Source organism: Chiloscyllium plagiosum, unplaced genomic scaffold, assembly GCF_037043375.1.
Source record: "Chiloscyllium plagiosum isolate Xiang-an unplaced genomic scaffold, Cpla_swu_hap1 HiC_scaffold_2, whole genome shotgun sequence".
Lineage (NCBI taxonomy): Eukaryota > Metazoa > Chordata > Chondrichthyes > Orectolobiformes > Hemiscylliidae > Chiloscyllium > Chiloscyllium plagiosum.
In genome coordinates this window covers 72,439,527-72,456,782 of record NW_028270140.1, presented here as the reverse complement: position 1 = coordinate 72,456,782, position 17,256 = coordinate 72,439,527, and the positions used below count along the sequence as shown (strand labels likewise).

The 17,256-nt window shown below is 38.1% G+C and overlaps 1 protein-coding gene across 11 annotated transcripts in view; it reads left to right on the top strand.

Moving 5' to 3' along the window:
* Positions 1-12,487, top strand: part of LOC122561155 (transducin-like enhancer protein 4) — a 221,979-nt gene extending 209,492 nt beyond the window's left edge. For all 11 annotated transcript variants that reach the window (XM_043712657.2, XM_043712648.2, XM_043712664.2 and 8 more), the window contains one exon: positions 950-12,487. In XM_043712657.2, the coding sequence (XP_043568592.1) occupies positions 950-1,057 (108 nt within the window). In that variant the 3' untranslated portion in view covers positions 1,058-12,487. The remainder of the gene's footprint in view (positions 1-949) is intronic.
* The last annotated feature ends 4,769 nt before the right edge of the window (positions 12,488-17,256 follow it).

Sequence of the window (17,256 nt, the reverse complement as noted above, 5' to 3'; positions counted from 1 at the left end):
TTTTGTGCAAGTCATAGTGAATTTAAAAACGGTAAGACCGCTAAAAAATTTAGAAATTAAAATTTCTGTCAATACAGAAATTTAAAAACCTTTATTAAATCTACAGGAACAGAAGTTCCAAGAAAGATATACAATGATTTCCTTATTCTTATCCCTTATATGGGTATAATAAATTGTCTGAATATAATGAATAGAGGAAGATCACACAGGAGGATACCACACTATTAGCAACCCAGCATAAATTTTTTGTCCAGCTAATTTAACAGACAAGAAAATTGGACAGATTTCCTTTTGAATATGCAACCCATCCCATCATTATTTCTTTGATTGCTTCCAAGCAATTTAGTTCAGTATGCTCAGAGAAATCTGTCCACTAGCCTTGCAATTTTTAATGTGGGTTAAGTCTGTTGGATTCCCAGACAGTATCCCTTGGATCATGTGAAATAACTCCAAACAATTATTTGTTTATGTTGTGGAACATTTTGCAGAATCAATGCTTTTGTAGTACCCAAAGTGCTGTAGAATCCACTCTACTTCAAGTTAGAAATGAACAACAATGTGGTTGGGAGTTAGAATTCTTGACTTCATTTCTGAATGGGGACATAGATCACTGGTTCATTCAGGTGGGCTGAACATTCAGAACTGAAAAGCAAGGGTTATGTTGCCAAGATAGTGGTTCTGCCTTAGGAAAAAGTGGAGGCGAAAGAAACCCAAACTATTCACCTGAAGGCAATAGCATTAGTTTGTTGACCTAATAGCGCTTCAGTTCAAATTGGTGTCAACAGCAATGGAGCATGAAGTTAAATGTGGCATGCTACTAAATTCTGTGTAATGATGTACATTGTTCATTCTCTAACAAAGTGCTCATTGGTGCTAAGTTTTCCATAATAACATAGACAAGCTTATTTTCTTTCCCTTTCATTTGTTTGATTTTTTTTTAACTTCACAGTCGAAGGAGTCCTCTTCAGTGCTGAGCTGCGACATCTCAGTGGATGATAAATACATTGTCACTGGCTCTGGGGACAAGAAGGCTACAGTCTATGAAGTTATTTATTAGGAATGGAGCCTGAACACAAAGATACCTTTCACTATAGCACTTTTGTTAGATTTGCTCTTTATGGCTGACTTTGCAAAACAAAGACTTTAATGTCCTTGGCATCATCTCTCAGCTCTGTGCTGTATTTGATCATAATTTCTGGACACAACCATCTAGGATCACAAAACCCACAACATCCAGATCTTGAGTGGATGGGATAAGCTTCTTCTGCCATTAATTGAATGAAGGACCAGAAGGTTTCAACTATTTATTTTGTTTTCAAGACTTTTTATAATTAATTTCACCAAAGCTCTCCTTCAGCCTTGGTGACAAAGGTTAGTTATGCTCATTGGGAAAGGGGATGGAGGATGGTACTTCATTTCAGTATTGATTGATCTTGTGTTTTATTAACTCTCCATTGTATTACAATATTCACAAAATATTTTAATAGGACTATGAAGTTAAACAGTAATATTCTTGAAATTTGCCAAAAGTGAAGCTTGTTGAAAATATGAAGGTAAGGCAACCAGAAACCTTAAGGTTTGATACATCCTGGAATAATCACTTGATGCTTGAAAGTGATTAGTGTTGCTTTTGTCAGAAAGACACAGGGTTGAAAGTAACAACAGTGATATAATGCCACAATATATTGCAAACATTGTGAAAATTAGGGGAGAAAGAGTGTGAGAAATCTGCAAGTTGTGAAACATGCTGATTGGCTCAGGTGTTTCACATATTGGGGAAAAAACTAAGCCGAAAGTATTAAACTTTGCAAATTACTTCGTATTTTCTGGAAAATAACTACCACTAAAGTGACCAAACAAATCCTTTAAAATAAATATTTTCAAGCAGCTTGGTTGACTCCCCAGTGCACCACATCATAAATCACTTAAATTACATTTTGTAATGGAACAGACAAAAACAAAATTCAAAATTAAATGGCTTATGTTATCCATTCTATATTTTATCTATCCCTCACATGGTCATCCCCTCTTTCGGGCCAATTTCCAGAGCTTCAAATACATCAGTTAATCTTTGGGATTTTATGCTTCGGTCTCTGCACAGGCCTTACTGGCCCTTATCCTCCTACTCTTAACTTTCAGCCAACTTAGAAACACTTTCTACCTACTGTCAGCCAGAATGTTTCTACTCCCTCCCAGGCTCTTATTCTGTTTTCCTAGTCCTACCCGAGAATCTTTGAATTCTCTGACTACTTCTTAAAGTGGTCTTGCAATAAATGTTTCTTTTATCGTATTCACTGTCCTTAGCCAATGAATGGTTGTCTCTCAATCCACTCAAATCTTCTTCTGAAAATTAATCATTTTAACTGTAATCCCCTCTGACCTCATTTGTCCCAGTTTCACTTCTCATGACATGGTGGATCAGTGGTTAACACTACTGCCTCACAGCACCAGGGACCCAGTTTCAATTGCAGCTTTGAGCGACTGTCTGTGTGGAGCTTGTACATTCTCTCCGTATCTACATGGGTTTCTTCCGGGTGCTCCGGTTTCCTTCCACATTCCAGAGATGTGCAGGTTAGGTGAATTTGCCATGCTAAATTGCCCATAGTGTTCAGGGATGTATAGGTTAGGTGCATTAGTCAGGGGAAATGTAGACTAATAAGGTAGGGAAATGGATCTGAGTGGGTTACTCTTCCGAGGGTTGGTGTGGACGTGTTGGGCCAAATGGCCTGTTTCCACACTATAGGGATTCTATGATTGTAACCTCACTACTCTCACCTCCTGGATTGGGTTTCCACTTTCATTCCTAAACCATTTTGCTGTGAGCAATGTCTTGGACAGTCAACTAGTGACTGATGAAAAACAGTTTTTATTTGCTGACTTAAAACGTCTAACATTATTAAACAGTTGTGGATGAGTAAGGAATAAAGGGCGAAAGGAAGTCAACTGTAACGCATCTAATAAGAATAATGCAGATGCTTTATTTCTTGTGGTAGTTGGAGGCTTTGTGTGTGGGTTTGTGACTGATGTTCATGATCAGCCTTTACATTGATTTAAATGTCAACAGGATTTACATCAAATGCACCAATACTAATATAGTCTGCCAACTGTCCAAGCATAATAATAGAAAAATAAAGTGAATTACAATCAAGAGACTGTCATGAACTGTCCATACGTTGCTGTATGAACCCTGAGATGAATGTACTCTATCGAATGGACTTATTGATACTGCTAAATTACTGCAACCTCTCACCGTTATAATTGGATAAATCATTACTTCTGTGGATCTTATATTGTTTATTGCTTATTCATTAATGTATCTCTCATTATTTCATTTCAAACATGGCTTGCAAAAATTTATCTTTGGCCCAAGTATCATCAGTATTCTGAATTTTCTTGTTTCACTTTATTTAACTATTGCACCCAGAAAAATCAAAGGGTCGCCTATGGACTTCTCATCTGTTCTTGGACACATTGAAATTGGTTCTTTGCTGTCTAAATTAACCTTACTTCTTTTGAAGGAAGTTTTATATGTTTAGCTTATTTCTTCTAGATAGCTTCTTAGGTTTAGGTTACATTTCTGACCACTTTAATGTAGGCTTATATTTTAAAACTTTGCATGAGTTACCAAGAACATTTTCATCTGCCAGTGTTTATATCAGAAGGAAATGTCTGCTGTGATGTTTACTTGAGTAAACTCCCACAGATTGGAAGCATAAGGCCAAATAGATGGAAAAACTGAATTCCATGTCTATGGTCAAGGGCAAATTCAAGAGGAAGTAATCCTCAATTCAGGATATATTATGGTTCAAATTTCAGTTTATCAGCATGATAAAGAATTGCTGTTGACTCGTAGCAAACATATTTTCCATACTAAAGCAGCACAATGAAAGCATTACCCTTTCTGCAGCCATTTAAGTTGAATTCCTTTGGATTTTCTATATCAAGTTGTGATATAGGAATCCTTTTCCTACCTATGATTACATCACCGTTTAATTTGCCTAAGCATGTTCCTGTTAGTCTTAAGTTGGTGTTCTTGATGGTCTTCAGCCAGGTACTGATGATATAGATGGTTAATAATCAGTGAGTCAGATTTGGAGAATGGAGAACAGAAGCTTAACTGTGTACCATAATGAAGCTAAAGTTTGAATAGCTGTTCCCTGCATCCTATACATAATGTCCTTAGAGACCTCAACTGAGCAATGACAACGGTTGTTTTTTTCTGGTTTCACAAGCAACAAATTAGGTTTTTGAAGGTGAGTTCATGATTTGCAACATGTCCATGTCTATTCTTCTGAACGTGCAAATTTGATGCACCTATCTCACCTGAAAGATTGCAATATCTGAGCAAAGAGGTCCCACACTACTGTTGTCTTAATACTACTGGCATCCTCTGTATTTATCAGGGGAGACCTGCAATGTTGTTCCCAAACTATTTGGGGTAAGCAAACTTCAATTTGTAAAGGCAGTTATCCCATCTGTAATGCAGAATATTGCTGCAATTTAAATAATGATAAAATGATCACCAATGCAGCTGCCTCTTTCTAGAGAATGTGTTCCAGGATAAAAGATGTTCATTGGAAGCACTTGTGATCAAGATGACCAGTAAGAGAGATGCCATTGTTCCACAGGGAGCCAGGAGACCTTTGAGAACAACTGTAGGAAGAGAATGGGAGCAGGTAGCCATGAAGGTCATTTTTTAGAGTTGGTCCTGAGTCTTGGCAGCAATTTCATAGAGATTTAATGTGGTCAATGTCAATGACATTTCCTCACGTTCACACTGCTAACTTTGCACTGCCCAATGCATCACATCCCATTACTGACACATCATCTTGCTATTCAAGATTCATACCTATCACTGAACCTTGGGGAACTCCATGATAAACAAGGATTTAACATCATCCTATTTTTAAATCAGTACATGACAAGATGAAAAATAAACGTTACATTTATGGTTGTTATTGTTACACTTTCATCTTCACTCCCCTTTTCTAACTAGCCATGAGCTCTTGAAAGTTTCATCCACACCTTTATTACTTCCAGTGTTTGATTTTTCAGTGGTTTCCTTACCAGTCTCCTATCCCTCACCCCCCCACCCCCCCATACCCTTCTGCTCATCCAAAACTTTATTGTCCATAATCCTATTCTGAACATCTTCCATCTCCACTTTAAAATTCTCCTCTGTTTTTATAATATCTCTGCAACGCACTGATACTACTTTTTAACCTTGTCGTCACCCTACAAGAAGAATTCTGTCTGCCTCAGCGACTTAGGTTTTTTCCATTGCTCCCCTCAGAGGGCAATATCATCATCCATTTTGGGTCTACATTCTGGAATTCCGTGCAGAACTTCCTCTTACCCACTTTGCTCTCCTCCTTAATGGTCCTCCTGAAAATTCACCTTGGTGTAAGTTTCAATCATTCCATCTACTCTGTTATGGAGTTTTCTGGGAATGTGTTTGACAGGATATATAAGCAAGGTCTTATTGCTCCTTATAGCTTTGCTGAAATGTGCAGGCTGGTCTAATGGAAGACAAACTGTAAGTATTTTTATGGCAGTCTAATAATAGGGGCAGATAGTGGTGTGTGGTAATATTCTTGGATCAGTAACCTAGAGCTCCATGGGTTCAAATCCTACCATGGAAGCTTGTGAATTTTGAATTCAATTAAAACGTTGGAATAGGACCTAGTCTAACAACAACAATATAACTATAGTCAAGTCCCAAGACTTCACTGAGTGTAAAGGTTCTATTCCTTAGTCAAAGTGGGGAAAAGCATCAATTCCAGATGTCCTGTTCCCAAACCCGGCAACTACCCTTTTTACTAACAGTGGGGAATGCAGGCAGAGCATATTTCCTGCATCTGCACTTTATGAATTGCATTTAGAGGTGCATCAACAGGCAATTTTCATCACCAACATTTATGAATTTAGTTGGTAGAGGGCTCTAAAAAGCCATGGCATGAGTGGGGTTTCATGGATTCTCCCCAGATTTGCATGGAGTCATAGAATCATACAGCATGGAAGCAGAGCTTTAGTCCAACCCGTCCACACTGACCATGCTGCCAAATTAAACTTGTCCATCTTCCTGTGGTTGGTCCAAATCCTTCCCAATCTTTCCTTCATGGACTTAACCAAATGTCATTTAAATGTTCTTACTATACCTGGAGGGTATAAGGGCCATGGGAGTTGCACAGAGGAGCAATATGGAAAGGCATGGAAGATATGAGTGGCCGTGAGGACTGGGGACAAAGTATGAGTTGGCATTCAAAAGGCATGAAGTTTGAGGGATGAGTACTAGAAGGTTTATTTTACGTTTCACTACTTTGATTATAACTCTGACGCAGTTTCAGGGCAGTGAAGAAGACTGTTTCAGCAAACTGTCTTGGCATCCGTAGCCCTCCAAACTTTCTATGAACGTGAGGCATGTTTATATGCTTACTGGGGTATTAATGTCCTAAAATTGATGTTAGAATCCCAACGTCATTCTGCCTTTTTCTAAATTTCACTAGGGCAGAATTTAGGATCAGCAGGTAAAATAACTCCATAGAAGCCGGTATCAGTCACCAAGTCACCCTTTATTTACACATAAACAGTCCTTGATTTTAGTACTGCCTCACTTCAGTGGCAGCTACCAGAGTGTCAGGATCTCTGACATTCACCTTTTTCTATGTCAGCCATAGCTCCCTGATTGGGGTTGTTCAGCTGGCCCAATCACGGACCTCCCATATTCTAGCTGGCTGACTTCATTACAATCACTACAGCAGGGATTTTTGGGTCTCTTGATTTTGTAACTAAAATTAAGTTAGAAATTAAAAAGTAACTGAGTGTTGTTTTAACAATGTATTCTGGATTTGCTGGTCCAGGTAGACGGACTGACACCAACTTGCCAGACACAGTAAGTTGAGTGTACAGTGGAAAGAGCTTCTTCAGTGAGAGTGAGAAGCTTCAGCCCTGGCCATTGAGAGGCTGCTGTCCGAAGCATTTGTCTCAGATTGTTTTTGGAAGACATTTTACCTGTCTGGCATTTCACTCACTGCAGGCTACACTTCCCTGCTATTAGTTTGCATAGCACAGGAGCAGCTTCTGCAACTGCAACTTGCATCTCTGGTTGTGGACCAGACAGGATGTAACACCACCACCAATGTCACTAGAGGCAGCAGAAGCACTAGCTGTCTCCTCCTCTGTCACATGCTCATCCTCAGGGCAGAGGTGATGGAAACCAAGACAGTGCTGGCAGGAGAGGAGACTCCCCCACTTCACCCCCAGAAAAAAGTGGGAGCCGCAGAGAGAGGATCATCTCTCCCAGTATGTCTGAGCACCAGTGCCTGAGGAGCTCAGCTTCTCCCTGCAAGATGCTCCTAATTTTGGCAGTCTCCTGGCACAAGACCTCCTTCCCACCAACCAGGATGGCACGTAAAACCAATAGCCAATAAAGTGACCCCCACTTCCCTATCACCAACTCTGAACCTGTGCCTTTCCAAAAATGTGTATGTTTCCTTCTCCAGGAGGAAAGGAAACACAGTTAAGAGTGTTAGAATGTTTCTGTGGGTAGGAATGTGGAGGACAACATGATGAAGGTGGGTATATATGTTGTCTTAGAGGTGAAGTGAGCGACCTGTAGATACAGAAATAAATGGAATGACAAGATGTGTTGACAAGAGTAGTGCTGTGCAAAAGTAATAGGTGGTGGCATCACACCAGAAAATGTTATGCCCTCACCTATCATAGCTTCCTGAGGCCTGGATCCTCTTGGTGCACTGAGCATACCTCTGCAGTTCCTTTATCACTTAAATTCAAGCTTGCTTGTTTGGAGAGCTTGTCCACTTCCTCTTTTGACCTTTGGAGAGCTCACCTCATTACAATCTCTCAGATTCCACTGCAGGATCTCAAGGCAAGAGTTAAAGAGCAGCCTTCCCTGGTCTTTTCCAGTACTGTGGTTGCTGAAAAATCCAAAAAATGCTCCTTGGGTATTTGATCCCTTGTAACCCATGTCATGGTCCCTTTAAATAAAAATCATTTGTTTGACAAAATCAATGTATTTTTTCTTCCCATCTCCAGTGAGATTTGAATGCTGTGGCTCAGAAGAAGAGCCATGACAACATAAACTCCCATGCCATTCTGGTTTCCGATCTGTAAATAGATTCACTATTCCAACTGGGACTAGGTCCAGAAAATCCAGCCCTTAGAACATACTAGGGAAACTTGGCTATGAGGAGATCCTAATAACAACAGTGGATAATGATTTCAAGGGCCAATTTTCAATACATTTTATGAACTTCTTTGTGAGTGGATTGGACAAATGACTTTGAGCCCTAAAAGTCTGTCTATTAATGTCATTTAACAATAGAAAGATTTAACACAGAAGTTGCATTGATCATTCCATGTTGCTGATTCTTGTGCAGAAAATACTTTCATTTTCCATATCGGGCATTCCCTAGATTGAACTTGAGTTTTGAATTCACCACACATTTTCAGATATACCATTGTACAGCAATGATACCTTGAGTTGGACTGAATCTACAGCTCATTTTGAAAAATCAAAATGCATGTTCAAATGTGTATGATAATATTCACAAAAGCTAAGTCTTGTAATTTAATGAGGTTGATTTTATTTTAAATTTAAAGTCTGCAAAATTAAACCAGAACTTTTCTTAACTCAACATTGTAGAAATCAAAGTAATTCAGTTCACCTCAGGCCTGGCATTGCATGGTACTGTTTGTACCACCTTCTCTGATTGCTCACCTGAACAGAACATGGTGCACAGCCTTGGTATCCTGTTGATTCTGATCTCAAATTATCATCCAGTTTTTCTTTTGTATTTGATCATTCCCATCATTGGAACTCTTGTTCATTTCAATACTTAGTTTTTCCCAGTCACACTCTAGGCAAATATCAGTTTGTATAGAATTCAGTGGTTTAAATCCACCTGTTGGCTCCTCCACTTTGGACTTTAACAAAAGGATGATGCTTTTGCATTCATTCAGTGGATCTAGTCTATCTGTGGAGAGTTTTTCAATTCTATCTGCAGGCCTGCACAGACTGGTAGTCAGACTCAAAGTAATGCATCTCCATTTCCTCAACTTCACTGTCAGTGGCAGTCTTTAGCCATCCAGAAAAGTTGCATTAAACTTCTTTGCTGCTTTATCTTACCATTTATTAAAAGCCTGTACAAAAGGTTTTTCAGGATGTCTTGATCAATTCATACTTCCTGTTCAACATCACCGTTCCTCCTGTAAAAATGATTTTTTCTTATGTGGAAGATACCATATGAATGTCGGGAGTAGTAATTGGTCATGAGAGTGAGGTAAGGGGTGGGAGGCCAACGGAAGAACAGACATCTTCATGACCTCCCAGATGTTATGTTTTGTTGAAGACCTTTTAAAATGTGAACAATAGTGTATTTTAGCAAAAATACATGATTATGAAATTGAGTTTATTTGGGAAAAAAAACATGATATTTAGGTATTCATTTTATAAATAGTAATTTATTAGTACAGAACTTTAGCATTACTGAAAAAAGGCACAGTTTGTCAAAACTTTTTTAATCTTGCAGTCATGAGGATATTTCACAAGATTACAAATTCGAAGGAAAATGTCTGGTAAATTATACTGTATAAGAGGAGAATGTGGATTAGTTGACAATGGACTCTGACTGCTATTAACTATATCAATACACACAGCCATAATTTCTGCAGTCAGAAAGAACATGTACACACTCTCTATGCCTATTTCAACTCATCAAAATAGGTAATAGCCATTTCTGGTACATTTCTCAAGGCAGTGACCTGACCAATCAGAGTCAACCTGCCTGGTTTCCAATTTAAAAAAGTCCTGGCTGTTTACTGTCAATCAACAGTAATGAGCGCAGTCTCCATGGCTACACCTCTACCAATCAAAGTCCACTTGCCAATCAATCAACGCTGTCCTCTCATGCAATATAAATCATGATTGTCCTGATTAGTGCAAGCCAAAGGCTTTGGCAAAACTTATATTATTTTCAGTAATATTCAGTTTAATTAAATACAAAGTTCTAAATGTTATTGGAAAGGAGTAGAAAGAATAGTGTAAAAAAAACGTTTTTTTTTGCCTGTTCTAAAGGTATGTTCTTCAAAAAAATTCATCTCTATTGTTTAGTCAAATCAAGTGCAGACAGACAAGTCAGACTAGGAAATTGGGTGTCAGCAAAGGAAGAGCTTGCTCAATTCTCATTCTGTTATTTCAAGTGGTGGCTAAGAAAATCGAAATGCCATAATCGCTTGCAGGCAATACTTGCTGCTGAAGTTTACACTCTAAATTCCATCAGCTGCTTTACTCCCAGATGGTGTAGACATAATTCTGCCCCAGGTGTTTGGAAATTTCAAGTCACCTTTTTCTAAATGATCAAATATAATATACTCATTGCTACAGTTAAACTGACGTACTTTTTTTTCAGTGCAGAGAGAAAATTGACAATAGATCATCAGTGGATTTCTTTTTGTTTTACCTCTTTCATTAAGGACAATGAACCAGCAATTCAAAGTTTTAAATGGATTGGATATCCAGATGTTGCAAATGCCTACTTACACAGAAATGTACTTGTGATTAATTATCAAAAGATACTTTTGGTTCCAAAATTAAAATTAAAATGAGTTGTTGTGTGACTTGTATTCACCCAGAAGCCTGTTGGATGAAGACCGGCTCTGCTGGTTTTGATGTGAGGTCTTTGGCATTCTAAGAGTGTTTTTTAAGATGTTTTGAAGACTGTAGACAAATTAACTTTCTATGTCCCATGTCCTTAACATTAAATCATTTCCAACATGATTAACACAAAGAAGAAATCAAGTCTGTGGTCCGTTCCAGGCACTGTGCCTTTGTTAAGTCTAGTTTTGGACATGTACTAAGAAGTAGATTTAGCACTGGAATTAAATCCATGACTGAGCATTGTTTTAATATTTTTAATGCTATCTGAACAAAATATTAAAAAGTATACTCACCACTGTATATAGTTATGGAGTCTATCAGTCATGGACACTGCATTTATCAACAGTTTTCTATAGCTATATACTACATAAGTTTAGACCATTGACTCAGCTTGAGCCTAGCAGTTAAGTAACTCTGCAGTCTGCAGTGTGCCAGTAGGAAAATGATAAGGGTATAATAGAGTGACAGCCTAACTTGTTAATGTGCAGTGGAAGTGATGATGTTTGTGCTCTTCAAAACCTTATTTTTTGCAGGATTATCAAACTTTGACATTTTATCAGCGCTGTTCATTTTTAAAGGTAAATGCAAAAACGCAGGTTATGTGGAAACTTGATTAGTAGTTGGGATGGGAGATGCAGTGCTGAGCATCACTCTGGAATGTTGATCATTTTGTAATCTTTTCATTGGACATGCAGACATCCCCAATTATTCATTACAATGATACTAAAAACTACTTTGTGAAGTGCATTTATGTTGTGAGTGATGGTCCTGTGACTGCTATATTTTTATGCACACATCTGGCAAATCTGTGGTCCTAATGACTACAAATAATGGCCTTAGTTCTATAAGGTAACACAAACCTAGCACTGGAAGATGGTGAGCAAGTCTACAAAATAACAACGTTGTTGTACATTTCAATGACTGCTACATTTTGGCTATTTTTTTCTTTTTCCTTCCTCATTTCCTCTCTCCATTTCAAATCTGTCCAGGCATAACTGTCTGCCCCCAACCTAAAAGGAAACCAGCCATGCTTCTCAATTAGATTCATAAGATGTAGAAATCTAGTTTGGATGTCCAGGCCTTTTTGACCATTTTGGTGGATCACCTGACTTCCAGGAAGTTGTCCACCACATCCACAATTTTTGTTTTTAACATTGTGATAAATCTCTTTACTTAGAATAATTGCAAACATTGTTATATTAATTCCTATCTGCTGATAGCCTTTATACCATGAAATTTTTAAAAATGTGCCTGTTAATGGGATGGCTCTGAGGCCATACAGCTTTCCACCCTTACTGTCCAGGTTTTAACCATAAAGCTAAGACTTACAGAGCTACCAAATTGCTGTTATAACACAAGTAAGCAAAAAGAAAAAAATGGCTAACTAAGGAATAAGTTTATTTGTACAGATGCATTATGTACTACTGAAAGTGCCCTGTGGTCAACATGTTAGCTTTTTATCCCCTTTTCTTCCTTAGAAAAATTGTTATATTTAAAAGTTTCTTAAAATCAGTAGTTATGTTTTATAACTAATGGATGGACAAAAATGCATTTCTGTTCCTGAATGTTTGTTGTATATTTAAAAGGAACTGGTCACATGTGGCTAGTTATAAATGTGACAGTAGGAGAACAGAATGTAAAATGCTGCAGGACCACACTGGATATTCATAAGTGTATAAAAAAATAGTAATCTTTGTTTGAATGAAAGCAAAGATTTGAAACACTGGAAATGTAACCTCAACTAGTCTGTCTCTAGTGGTCTCTGTACTGTAACATAATTCTTTTAATATAACATGCTGTTTCACTGTTTTGGTTTGTGGTTGTTTTTGTATTGTATTTTAACTAACATTGGAAACTATTGCCAAAATGGCCATTGAAGGTATAATTTGCTAGTGTATATCAACCATCCAGAAATCACATCTGGACATTTTTTGTGATTGAACATAAAACACAAAGGTTAAGTTGAACATTAGATGTGGGGGTGGGGGAGGGGAGCGGGGGAGCTGTGGTTGCAGATACTGATGCAGATCTGTTTTTAAGCAAATGTTTGACCGACCAAGATCATGACATTCTGAACACATTGCAGTTCAGAGAGAAAAAGACCTTCCCATTCACTTCTGTGTAAACCAGAGCAATCTTGGCTCAACACAGGTCAGTAAATGTCTGGAATTTCTAAGAAATAATCTTGACTGTGTAAGCCCTCAGATAAACAGCAATGGGAGGGCTTATTAATTTTTACTAACTCTCTTATCTGAATTATATTTCTCACTACCACTAAAGAGCTTCTGTATTGCTCAAGGTAATTTTATCCTTTACTTCAGTGATTTTGATGTGCAGGTTGCTAAGAACTTCAATTAACTAGTACATCATTTGCTCCATCTCTGTATTCATGTCATTATTACAACCAAAATATATTTTGTCATAGACCTCCTCTATGATGCTTCCTGTTGGAGAAAAAGTAAAACACACCAAGCCATGTCAAAGAGTTTGCAGTTGAATGACTGAGCAGCCAACCATGTACTTATTACCCTGTTGTAACCAATTCTCCTAAATTAAAACTTACTTGTACATCAATCAATTACTGGATATAAAATTTAATTTAGGGCTATGCATAATAAAATACTTGAAATAAAAATTCCAGGGTTTTTATACGGAGTGCACCGATGTCGAATAGATGGCACAAAAACATCACCTTGACTGTTTCCTAGACATTGATGATCTCTTCATTTGTTTGAAACTGAGACAACATATTCCAATTTTCCCCAAGCAGAACACCTTGCACAAAATCATCAGACATCCCATAACCTCTGGGAAATTGGATCACATTCCTATTCAAGATGGATCTTTAATCATATTGTAATAAGTCTGCCACGAATATATAGCAACTTGTTTTTGTGAACAGCAGAAAAGGAAAATAAGCCCAGCTGTTTGGAGTTCATGATGCTTATGGGCTGAATGTCATGAGAATGAATGTTTTGCATATAATTGTCATAATCAGCAGAATTGTTAGAAGGTGAATGGTCCTAGACACTGATAGTTTATGGATATGGGATGCTTCTACACCCAGTAATGACACAAATATTCTAGTGCAGGCATTTAATTATAGTGAAGAGAAGTATGTCACTCCTATTTTGATTCTGTCTTCAAAGTATTTGTATCACATATTCCATTTGTTGTATCTGCTCTGAAATTTTTAAAGTCTGTCATTGTATGGGTGCTTACTGTGTTTTGCCTAAGGATGACCAGAGGAAGGTCTCGATATAGGTGTTGCATATTGAAACATTTCAAAATGCCCATCTGGAAATTTACAATGGGCAATTTCAGAATTTATATTTATCTTAACTTTTGAGAATTATGGAGCCAGAGAAAAGGGATACATTGAGAGGAAACTGTACCTGAATGCAATGTAGACTAAGTATGAAGTCAAGAATTTGGTACATGTAGCAATTGTAGAAAATACAAGTTGCATGCCAGAAATGGAGGGTAACCTAGAGATAGGTTTGATTTGATTTCTTATTGTCTTGCACCAAGATACAGTGGTATGTATTGTTTTACATAATATCCAGCCTTACATAAGCACATCAGGTCAATAGAACAGAATGCAGACTGTAGTGTTATGGCTACAGAGAAGGTACAGAGAAAGACCAACTTTAAAATATAACAGGTCCATCCATAAGTCTGAGAATGGCAGGAAAGAAGCCAATAGGTTGAGTCTGTGGATTCAGAGCATTCCAAAGAACATCAAACTATGATGTAACAAGAAAGAAGGTAAGAAATTAGAGAGTGAGTATTTTATTTAAATTGAAGAATTTCATCCGGACTAAGGATAACATTAATTGATATATGAAGATAATGACCAGCAGGACTAGAGGCATTAATTGAAATGCATTTAAGAAAATCAGTTGCTTAAAACAAAATATAGATGAAAGTGATGATGATGTATTGCAGCAGTAGTTTCTGAGGATAGTGGATGTTAGTATAATGTATGGCAACAATATTTGTAGTAAATATCTGTGATTTGAGAAACTGGCTTGGAGTTAAAGAGCTTGCTACCAAGCACTTCAAGGAGGGAGTGTTCCAGAAGGTAGTGGCATCACTTAGTCTTTATTAACTTTGGATTTGCTCTGAAGTCAGTGACAGTAAGGCACGACAGTGATTGAAGAAGGGGTACACCTGAAATGTCGACTTCTGCACCTCCTGATGCTGCCTGGCTTGCTGTGTTCTTCCAGTCTCCTGCCTGTCTACTTTGGATTCCAGCATCTGGAGGTTTTTTTTTTGTCTCTAGTGACTGATTGAGGCAGGTATGGAGATCAAAAAGGTAGAAGTGAAAGTCCCTCAGCCCTTGCAATTATCCCATAGACTTGAGATTTTGCAGCTTGTATGAACAAGAGCAGAGGCTACAATATGTATGAGCAAACTGACCATGGATGATTAAGTAGAAATATAGCATTAAGAGACTATTGATGGGTCTCAGTTCAGTGGAGCCAAGAGCATATTCAAGAAGATTATGTTGCCTGCCTGGTGCCAATACTAAAGGTGAAGGTAGAAAAACTCTTTATAAGCAAGAGTGTGAAAGGTCATCAAGGATGGGCAGAAACGTGAAATTGAGGTTAAAATGAGATCAGCCATGAACTTGGTGAATGGTGAAGCAGGCTGGAGGGACTGATTGGCCTCCTTCTAATTTGCATGTTTATGTATCTCCTAGGACTGGAAGGAAGTTGTACTAAGCACCACCATGAGTAGCTAGCTGACGAAGTTAAGGTTAGTGTCAAATTGAAAGTAAAAGCATGCACTACAGAGAAGAATGGTGTAAGTCAGAAGTGTGGACAAATTTTGGAAACTCAAACAATGACTAAAACAAATTTAGAGAGAAATCAGAGTATGACAGAAAACTTTCTAGAAAATCAAGTCCTTAAAAAGGAAAATAGTAACTAAATAGTGTTGGTCCCTTAGAAGATGAGACTTGAGAATTATTAATGGGAAACATGGAAATGGTAGAAAGATTGAACAGGCAGCTGTGTTTTATTGCAAAAGACAAAAAAAATCCCAAAAATACCTGAAAAGCAAAAGACAAGTGGGAGGTAGGAACTTAAGACAATTACAATCATTAGGTGTAAATGTATTGGTTAGAACAAAAGGCTGAAAAGTCCCATGGATGATAGCCCACATTCTAGGATCTTGAAAGAGGTGGCTGCAGAAAGAGTTAATTTTGCAAACATCCTTAGATTCTGGAAGGATCTTGTCAGATTGAAACATAACAAATGTGACTCCTCTATTCAAGAAAGGAGAGAGACAACAAGCAGGAAACTGTAGAACAGGTCGCTAAACATCTGTTATAGGGAAAATGCTGGAATCAACATTATTAAGGAAGTTATATCAAGGTACTTAGACAATCTCAGTCTTTGTGGGAGAGACTAGAAAAATGGGTCTCCCATTTAAGATGGAGTTGCCTTTCATTTTAAGGTAGATTTGAAGAGATTTGTTTTTCTCTCTCTGAAGTTTTGTATCTTTGGAATTCTTTTCCCCAGAGACACCAGGCAAGAATATTTTGTATTATATAGATCCATAAGTAATAAATGAATCAAAGTGCTTCAGGTGAGCAGGAAAGTGGAATTGGGTCTACAAAGAGGTTAGCCAAGATCTTATCAAATAATGAAGCAAGCTCAAGAGTGGAATGGCCTACTCCTACTTTGTATTTACATGTGTTTGTATTGATGGACATTCTCAACTGTTTAACCCAGAGCATAGCTACCCTCTGAGTGTTTCACCAGATGTTCCCTCAGCTCTCACTGCAGCTCCAGAAATTGCTATATTCCCAATTATACCAGAGACCCATGGTCAGCTTAATGATCAGCATTGACCTGACCTCTCACATTCCTTCAGATGTGACATACTGTGAGCCCAAGTTTACTTGGGGAACATATAGCAACCCAGCTGGGCATGCAAGGGAATGTTATGATGGCATCATCTCTCCATTCTTGTGAATGACTTATGAGAGAAAACAGAACATAAGAACTAGGAGCAGAAGTATGCTGTCTGGCCCTTTGAGTCTACTCCACCATTCAGTAAGATCATGGCTGATCTTTTTGTGGACTCAGATCCACTTACCCGTGCTCTCACCATATCATCAATTCAATCCTAAATGTGCTCCCTCTAATCTTGAGGCTATGCCCTCTTGTCCTAGTTTCTCCTGCCAGTGGAAGCATCCTCTCCTACCTTATCTATTCCCTTCATAATTTTGTATGTTTCAATAAGATCACCCTCAATCTTCTGAATTCCAATGAATATAATTCCAATCTACTCAGTCTGTCCTCATAAGCCAACCCCTGAACTCTGAATCAACCTAGCGAACCTCCTCTGCTCCCCCTCTAGTGTCAGTATGTCCTTTCTCAGGTAAGGAGACCAAAACTGCACACAGTGTGGCCTCACTAACACCTTATACAGCTGCGACATCACCTCTTTGCTTTTAAACTCAATCCCTTTAGCAATGAAGGACAAAATTCCATTTGTCTTCTTAATTACATGTACCTGCAGACCATCCTTCTGTGATTCATGCACAAGGACACTTGGTCCCTCTG